At 40.8% G+C, this 9531-nt stretch overlaps 1 protein-coding gene across 1 annotated transcript in view; it reads left to right on the top strand.

The window, feature by feature from the left end:
* CDH1 (cadherin 1, type 1, E-cadherin (epithelial)) overlaps positions 1-9397 on the top strand; it is a 74244-nt gene extending 64847 nt beyond the window's left edge. The window contains exons 11-16 of the mRNA XM_010850968.1: positions 1137-1282; positions 3500-3724; positions 4047-4277; positions 4934-5064; positions 5765-5908; positions 7485-9397. Coding sequence (XP_010849270.1) covers positions 1137-1282; positions 3500-3724; positions 4047-4277; positions 4934-5064; positions 5765-5908; positions 7485-7694 — 1087 coding nt within the window. The 3' untranslated portion in view covers positions 7695-9397. The remainder of the gene's footprint in view (positions 1-1136; positions 1283-3499; positions 3725-4046; positions 4278-4933; positions 5065-5764; positions 5909-7484) is intronic.
* The last annotated feature ends 134 nt before the right edge of the window (positions 9398-9531 follow it).

Genomic DNA, 9531 nt, shown 5'->3' with positions numbered 1-9531 from the left:
TTCTTTATTTCCCTTTCTGAGCCTTTCCATGACCTCGACAGGTAACTGGGCAGTGTATCTGTTTCTCGTGTTTATGTTTCTTCTGATTCTGGTATTCCTAATAAGATGCAGCTTAACAAGATTTTCTTGGCATTTTTATTTATTTATTTATTTTTGACTGTGTAGGACCAGAAGGAACTTTACCCTCCCTGGCACTTCCCATTAAATGCCAATAGTGCAACACATCTCCAAGTCACTGTATCAACACAGATCTCCAAATGCTCATGGCAGAGATGCTGGGTGCCATATTGTGACCAGTTGAGAATTACTGTACCCTTTGGGGGCTGGTCTGAGAGAAACTAAAGAAATCTGATGTCTGGGACTTCCTTGGTGGTCCAGTGGTTAAGTATCAGCCTTGCAATGCAGGAAACATGGGTTCAATTCCTGGTTGGGGAACTAAGATCCTACTTGGCACATGCAGAGCAGCTAAGCCCAAGTGCCACAACTAATGAGCCTGCACACAGCAACTAGAGAGTCCACGCACCGCAACGAAAGATCCTGAGTGCCACAGCTAAGACCTGGAGCAGCCAAGTAAATAAATTAAAAACAAAACGAAAAACATGGCCGCAAGCTGTTTATAAAGAAAAGAAAGAAATCTGACATTTAAATGCTGTGTCCGATCCTGGATTAGATTCTAAATGGGGCAGGGGTGAGTGGGGATGCTGTGAAGGACAGTTCTGAGGAAGCTGACAGTTTGAATATGTACCATGTATGAAGTGATGTTTCCTGAAATTGAAAATCAAATTATAGTTATATAAGAGAATCCCTCTGTTATTAGGAGGAAACAAACTGAAGTATTCATCAGTAAAGGAACATGGTGTCTGCAACTTATTCTCAAATGGTTTAGCAAAACAAGAATTTATGTCTATATGTGCATCCACTTATGTATATGGCAAAATATTGACAATGGGTGAATCTGGATGAAGGGTATGTGGATGGTCCTCAAACCTTTCTGGTAGAATTTCTATAGATGTAATTTTTTTGTTTTTTAATGAAATAGGGAAGCAAAGTATATATCAACAAAGAGGAACCTTCACCTTCTTCAGCCATCTGCTGTTTGCTGTTCCTGTTCTAAACCAGAGCTTGTGTCTTTCCAGGTATCGGATTTGGAGGGACACTGCCAACTGGCTGGAGATTAATCCAGAAACGGGTGCCATTTCCACTCGGGCTGAGTTGGACAGAGAGGATGTCGATCATGTGAAGAACAGCACGTACACGGCCCTGATTATAGCCACTGACAATGGTGAGGATGCCCCTACCATCGAGTGTTTGCCGTCTCCCGCTCCTAAATAGCTTACCTCCTTGCCCCTGTCCTTTTGGAGGCATTTCTTTTTCTTTCATTCTTAAAGCATTCTCAAAATAATTGTCCAAAGTGCACGAATTTAGGTCAAGCAGAAGTTCCTTTTTACCACTCGCTCTGTAACTCCATAGGAGCCAGACGGCCTGGGCTTAGATCCTAGCACCAAAGCTTAATACCTGTGTGAACTTGAATTTCTTACCTAATTTTTATGTCTCTTACTTCTTTTATCCGACAAAATGATAATACTCTATCTAGCTTAAATTTATGTAGAAGTGTTTGGAAGGGTGCCTGCTAACCTATTCTATGCTCTGTAAGGACTGCCATTTCTTTATATTATCATCACCATTAGTGAAGTGTGGCTCCTTCCAGACTCTGTGTATTCGAATACATTTATATACATATGGAAATATGGTTTATTATAAAACTACTGTCTGATTTATAGCCTATTTTTGTTTTTATTACAAAACAAACTATTATCATATGCGTGTTTAATTTTTTTCCCTTGAACATATGCCTTGAAGACGCAGAGATCTATCTTGGCACATTGTAGATCTGCCTCTTTTCAGTAAAATGTTACACGGATGATTCTTTACCAGCTGAGCTACCAGGGAAGCCCTATGCAGATATAGCATAATTTAACCGTTCACACATTAAAAAACACCAGGATTGTTTCCAGTTCTCCATTATTTCTGTGAATGATAGTAAACATCCTTGTACATGCCTCTGGGGGCAAGTGTTTCCCTCAGATAGATATTCAGAAGCGGAATTACTGTTAAAGAGAACTGCTAGTTCCTCTGGTTAAGTCTCTTTCCCTCTCTCTCCCCAAAGGACATTGTGCTTAGTGAAATAAACCAGTCACAAAATGACAAATACTGTGTGATTCCACTTAGATGAGATTTTAATGTGGTCAGATTCATAGAGACAAAGTAGAATGGTGGTTCCCAGGAACTGGAAGGGGAAACGAGAAATTGTTTAGTGGGTACAGAATTCAGTTTTGTGAGAAAGTTATGGAGAGCTGTTTCACAGCATGTGATTATACCAACACTATTGAACTGTACATTTTAAAATGGTTAAAATGGTAAATTTCTTTAATTCACAATTTTTTGAAGAGGTTAAAAAAATCACTACAGCCACCCAGGTATAAATATTTATGGATTTGAGATATATTCCTCTGGGCTTTTTTCCCCTATGATTCCTTGAGGACCTTCCTTTTGTATTACCAAGTGCTATGTCAGGATGTGAAAGAAATACAAACAGAAATATGTACAAATCTCCAAATTTTGCTTGAAAATTGATTTGCAGTGATTGTAAAAGGTTCAACTCTGTGATAATGACCCTAAGAGCCTTGGAAGTTCAGAGAGGGTGAATGAATAGAGGGCGATGAGGATTTTTTTTTTTCTTTATTTATTTGGCTGCATCAGGTCTTAGTTTCTGCATGTAGGCTCTTCAATCTTCCTGGTGGCGTGCAGCTTTTTAATTGTGGCATGTGGGATCTAGTTCCCTGACCAGGGATTGAACCCGTGAACCCTGCATCAGGAGCACAGATTCTTTGCCACTGGACCTCCTGGGGAAGTCCTGTGATGAGGAATTTTTAGAGTGGTTTAAAATATATATTTTTAAAGTTTCATTGAAGTATAGTTGACTTATAATGTAGTAATTTCTTCTGTACAGCAGAGTGACTTAGTTATATACATATATATTCTTTTTCATATTCTTTTCCATTATGATTCGCCATAGGATACTGAATACAGCTCCCTGTGCTATACTGTAGGACCTTGTTGTGTACCCATCCTATATGTAATAGTTTGCCTCCGCTAATCCCAAGCTCATCTCATTCCTTCCCTTCCCTACCCACCTCCCACCCTGGCATAGAGAGGATAAATTTAATGGATGAATAAAGTTATGTATGAAGACAGAGGGAGTCCTTGGTGTGAGAAATAACTTGAGTAACTGTTATCAAAGTGAGGAATAAGCAAGTCAGAGGTCTGCCCATCCAGGAGTTGAGGGTGGCTGGGGACCGGCAGGAGGGGCGGCTCTGGAGGGGAGCTTGGGGTTTGGTCCTGTAGCCCTGAAGAGCCAGAACAAGATTTGGATTCGGTCTGATGGGAGGCAGTAGGGATTCATTGGTCGTCCTGAGCTGTGACATTTCCTCTGTACTAGGTTCTCCACCTGCCACTGGGACAGGCACCCTGCTCTTGTTCCTCGATGATGTGAATGACAATGGCCCCGTACCAGAACCCCGGACCATGGACTTCTGCCAGAGGAATCCTGAGCCTCACATCATCAACATCAATGATCCTGATCTCCCTCCGAACACCTCCCCCTTTACAGCAGAACTGACACATGGGGCGAGTGTCAATTGGACCATTGAGTACAATGACCAAGGTGGGCACCAGAGCCTTTCTTATTTTGGAAACTTTGCTCTGACCCTCTGCTTCCCCTCCCCTGCCCTTCTGAATTTCGCTTCTCAGTATCCACTTGTCACTCCTTTTAAGGTATGTTTCCTGGTCCCTTCTACATTTGTGACATTGAACCAAAGGTCCTTTTGTGTTTCTCCCATCTTAGTCTGTGACATGCTGCCTATTAAGCTGCAGCTCAAATAGTTGTCATCTTCACTCGGTTTTGGAATGTCTCTAGTTCCTTAATCAGTTTAGTCTGGAATGAACTTTTTCTCTTCCAATCCCCTCATTTTTGTTGCTTCCTCCAGAACGTGAGTCTCTGATTTTGAAGCCAAAGAAAACCTTAGAGCTGGGTGACCACAAAATCAATCTCAAGCTCATAGACAACCAGAACAAAGACCAGGTGACCACACTTGATGTGCACGTGTGTGACTGTGATGGGATCGTCAGCAACTGCAGGAAGGCCACGGTCTATGCCGAAGCAGGATTGCAAGTTCCCGCCATCCTGGGGATCCTCGGAGGCATCCTTGCTTTTCTGAGTAAGTACTGCTGGCGAGTGTTCCAGCCTTTTGCTTCTACAATGTTAACTGTATATAACCCAAGATCAGATGAAAACCTTGAAAATTAATTAATAGATTTTAAAGTTTATCTTAAGATAAAGCATATGCCAAGTAATTTTTTTGCTGTCATTTATTTTTAATTTTTAAATTTTTTAATGTTTTTTCATTGTGTGCTATGTGATTTTATAGACTGTGCCCCACCCCCATAACTGAATAATAATAATATGTATGTATCAGAAACCTTGAGGCTGATACAGCCCTTGTCGCAAACCATCAACAGCTCTAACTCAAAGAATCAAAGCCACAGTCTCCCCAGAGGTCCACAAGAGGTCCCTCCGCTGACCTGGCCTTTCCTTAATCACACCAATTTGCTCCTGCTGCAAGGCCTTTACTTGGACCATTTCTGCTCCCAGAGTACTTTGCCCCAGATTTTGAGAAATGACTGATGGGTTTAAGGTCCAATTAAAGACCACACTTGAGGTCACGTGTACTTGTCTACTGTGTTGTGCTGCATATATTAACTTCAGGGCTGTGAAGACATGTAAGTTGCCTAACAGCTGTCTATCCAGTCTGTGCTGGCTGCTGCTTACATCCTTGCTGATTTGTGGCTCTCATCTCTCTCTTCCCTACTCCAGTCCTTATTTTGCTGCTTCTGCTACTTGTTCGGAGGAGAAGGGTGGTCAAAGAGCCCTTACTGCCCCCAGAAGATGACACCCGGGACAATGTGTATTACTATGATGAAGAAGGAGGTGGAGAAGAAGATCAGGTGGGTGTTGAAAACCATGGCACAAAGCTTAATGGCAATCTCTTTATTTGGAGGAAGCAATGATTAGAAGAAGGCAGACATGTAAAATAGTTCCGCGTCACTTTGTGTATTTTTTTTAAAGACCTTACCCAAGAAAAGAGATGTTGTCATTAACCAACATCATTAATAAACATTGTTAACATTTATTTTGTTCCTGCACTCAGATAGGTTCCATGTAATTCCTGCCTTCTTTGTCCCGGAAAAGTACACTTAAAGCCTTTGCCTCTGTCACATGTTTTAATGTTCCATTGGTCAAAGCAAGTCAAAGGATAAAGCCCCACATAAATAGATTTCTGTTCTTTTCACAGAGGATACGGTGGGAAAGGAGTGAATATTTGTTGAATAATAATCTAATAATCATATCCTTTGAAAAGTTCTTAAAACAATCTCCATCTCTTCCCACAAGTGTTCCTCACAAGGCTTTTATGTTATATCTCCTTCCAGTGCTTTTTTGGAGATTCATAGGTTGAGAACTACCATTTCAGGAAAAAAAACAAACAAACAAACTGCTATTTCAGATTACATTGGTACATGGTTGTAGATATCATACAGCTGACACTTAAGGCCTCATCCAGTACTATAATATGTAAACCATATATGACCCTGTGTTTATGACTGTTTCTATTTTACTCTTTACCCTGTTTTTACTTTTTCTCTAAAGGACTTTGACTTGAGCCAGTTACATAGGGGCCTGGATGCTCGGCCTGAAGTGACTCGCAATGACGTGGCACCAACCCTCATGAGTGTGCCCCAGTACCGACCCCGCCCTGCCAATCCTGATGAAATTGGAAACTTTATTGATGAAGTAAGTAAGCAAGCACAGTCAAAAGTCAAGGCACAACAAGCTTATCTGTAAATTTGGAGAGAAGCAATTGCGTCAAAAGTGAGAAAAAGTCTTTAGGTTCTTTCCTTTACCATGTTTTCATCTTGTATGATCCCTGAGCTACCTCCCCTTCCCCACCTATTTTTTTTTTTTAATTTGTGCCTCATCTAAATTTCAGAACTAAAAGCACTTTGAATTAGTCTTTGGGAATTTGCAAAGTCTATACTGAAAAACTGAGACTTGTTTGAAAAGATTTAATAGAATTAGGAAGGAAAAAGAGATTCAAAGTAGATTCAGTTTGGTTTCACTAATGGGTCTCTTTCCCTGCATTGCACTGGGATGTAATATTAAATGTGTAATTGCAAGGCTACTTGAGGGCCACAAAAATAGCTTCCATTCTGTATATGTCAGAAATGCATTCAGCTATAAATACCAGAAGCTTAAATAGATACGATACCTTGTGCAAATAGAAGACTGAGGTAAGTAGTCTAGGCTGGAGCATCAGCTTTTTCCATCTTTCTGCTGCATGATCTAAGCATGTAGATCCTTGTTCTCATGCTTGTTGCCTCCTGATCACAAGATGGCTGCCACGCTTCCAGGCCTTGGGCCTGTTTTCCATTCAAGAAGTAGGAAGAGTGGAGCAGAGGACCAAAATCTTTCTAGCAAACTGTTAGGCAAGAAAGAAATTCATCCTTTAGGTTATTGGTCAGGACTTTTAATTAGCTTCAGGTAGGATGAGGAAGAAATGGTGGGATTAAGCAAAGAACCAGGGAAAATAATAGTCCAGTGGGATCTGTTTCCTTAAACTATGTTACCTGATTACTTACTCAGTCACTGGAATGATTTTCAGGGCTGGTCTGATGGTCCACTGGCCTTCAGTGAGACTTCATGGCTTTTAGCTTTCTAGGGGAGTTGTCGTCACCAGGGACTCTAAAAGCACAGCTGTGTTGGACAGGACCAAGCCAGATCCATTCTAGCACTGGGTCTTAGAGAAAATTGAGAACAGGAAGGGCCAGTTTAAACCATCCCTTTAGATACATCTGGATCAGGTCTTTTCCTCCATTTATGTTTATTTGTGCTTGTAGCTGTTTCTTAATTACAAAAGTAAAATGTTTGCTATTTTAAAAATATAAATTATGAAAATATATATAAAGAAAAGAATGTAAATCCTATGGACAGAGAATCTCATGAACAGAGGAACCCAGTGGGTCACAAAGAGTCGGACACAACTGAAGCGACTTAGCACGCACACAAGACTATCCTGGAATGACTGTTTTTAGTCTGTCCATTTGGATTGGCTGGTGCTCATCTCCCCTGCCTACATATAACTTACCACTTTTAACATTCTACTACAGACTTTTTCCTTTCATTAGAAATATATAATGACCATCTTCTTTTCCAGTCTGTATTAAGTTTACTTTGTTGGTGTTTCTGCAGGATGGTTGCATTGTTGTGTGTTGTGTGCATTTTGCTTTATTCACCAAGAGAAGGTATTTTGCTTAAGATGACAGGTGTGCAATTCCTCTCAATAAAAGATCCTATTGTCTTCCTTCTGTAGAACCTGAAGGCAGCTGATAGTGACCCCACTGCCCCACCCTATGACTCTCTGCTGGTGTTTGATTATGAAGGAAGTGGTTCCGAAGCTGCTACTCTGAGCTCCCTGAACTCCTCAGAGTCAGACCAAGACCAGGACTATGACTACCTGAATGAATGGGGCAATCGCTTCAAGAAGCTGGCGGACATGTATGGAGGTGGCGAGGATGACTAAGGGACTCAAGACTGATGGGAAGAGAGATGGGTCCCTACACTCTTGTGATGGAAAATGCGGGAAACATACTCCTGGTTGTTTGCCAGCTCCCTTCACTTGGAATACGTTTCTGGAGAAGAGACTGATCAGTGATAGCATAGTCCTGATTTCCACTTCATAGATCTAATCTGTGTACTAGAACGATTTAGACTTATTCCTTGAATAATCTTTTTCCTTTCATCATTGTTGACATGGTGATGATGTCCAAAAGACTCCTAAATTTTAATACTTCAAAAGAATAGTTTCAGTCTCAGAAGTTTCTGCTAGGAACTTACAGATTTCCTTAAGGGCGTTGTCTCATTTTTTAAAAGGAAGGGGAGGGGTCAATTTCCCTACTGTGTGTGTGTATATATATATATATGTAAATTGTGTGCTTTTGTTCCTCCCGTCACTGCACTGATGTCCTGTGTTCTGAGATCCACTCTTACTCCTTCTGAATTTTATTACATTTCTCTGATGCAGACATTATTGGGCCCTTTTAGGGAAAGAGGATTATGTCTTAGGCTGGCCATGTACTGTGTGGGTATTGTGTACTCTTAAGACCTTAACAGCTTAACGGTTTTTCATTTTTATCTTCTGAGTATGTAACTTGTAATGGGCATCTATCCAGTTAACTTGTTCTGAGTAAGGGTGTTGGTCATGTGAATGTCATTACAAGGTACTTTGATTCTAAATAGGGAGGCTGGGCCAGAAAAGGTGGTGAGTTTCAGGTGCCACTGAACTTTTTTTTTTTGACCGCACTGCAAGACATGGGGAATCTTAGTTCCCTGACTAAGGATTAGACCTGCGTCCCTTAACAGGGGAATTGAGGATTCTTAACCACTGGACCACCAGGGAAGTCCCACTACTAGACTTCTAATGTTTATTTATCGCTAAAACAAAAGAGTGATATATTCCAGGACTTAGAATAGTTCCTAAAGTGCTGTAGCCAAAGACAGAAGCTGGCAAGAGGGCACAGCAGAGGGCAAATGTGAAAAATGGGCTTCGAGATGGCAGGGGCAATTGCCACTAAGCCTGGCAATTGAGCCAGCTGAGGCTGAAGACAGTTGAGGTGGCTCTACCTCCACCCCCTGGAAATTCTGAACTAGAGGAATCTCAACATGTGTTTCTTGCCAGGATCCTTGGACCCAAAGCACAGAATCCCCAAGCCTGCTTTTGTTGATATTTATAGAGAATGCTAGCTGGTCTGGACACATTTGCCCCAAATTTCAGCTATGAAACTTGAGAATATTTTTCAAATCCAATTTGTTTTTCCTTTGCAGAGGAAGAAAACACTCGCTGAAAGGGTGTTAGCAAAGGAAGGTGAGGGTAGGAAGTACATTAATTTGGATCTTCTTTTAGTTGAAATGCATCTTTTAAGAAACTTTTGACAACCATAGACAAGAATTTTATCTAAATTACTTCCCTACCTATCAACTGTTTTTAGAAGAAAAGGAACATCTCTCAACCACTTCTTAGAATTGTCTTGATTTTTCAGCAATTTAAACTCTAATGTAGTTCTACGTAGAGAATGTCACTATAGTTTTGAGTGTAATATGTGTGTGGGTGCCGATAATTTTGTATTTTCTTTGGGAGTGGAAAAGGAAAGCAATTCAAGCTGCAAAAATTATTCTTATTTGTTTTTTATAAATTTTATTAAAGAATTTTGTTACACCATTGTCAAACTTCTTTTATTTGATTGCAAAATTCCAGGTCAGACAAATGGTAGGTAAGCTGGCTTCCTCGCTCATCACTACCCTCACCCCCACCCCGCTCTCCTGGCTCCAGTGAGCTGCACTGTGAGCTCAGCAAAAAAAAA

The sequence above is a fragment of the Bison bison genome, unplaced genomic scaffold (assembly GCF_000754665.1).
Source record: "Bison bison bison isolate TAMUID 2011002044 unplaced genomic scaffold, Bison_UMD1.0 scf7180017864297, whole genome shotgun sequence".
Taxonomy (NCBI): Eukaryota; Metazoa; Chordata; class Mammalia; order Artiodactyla; family Bovidae; genus Bison; species Bison bison.
This window is presented reverse-complemented; position numbering and strand designations above follow the sequence as displayed.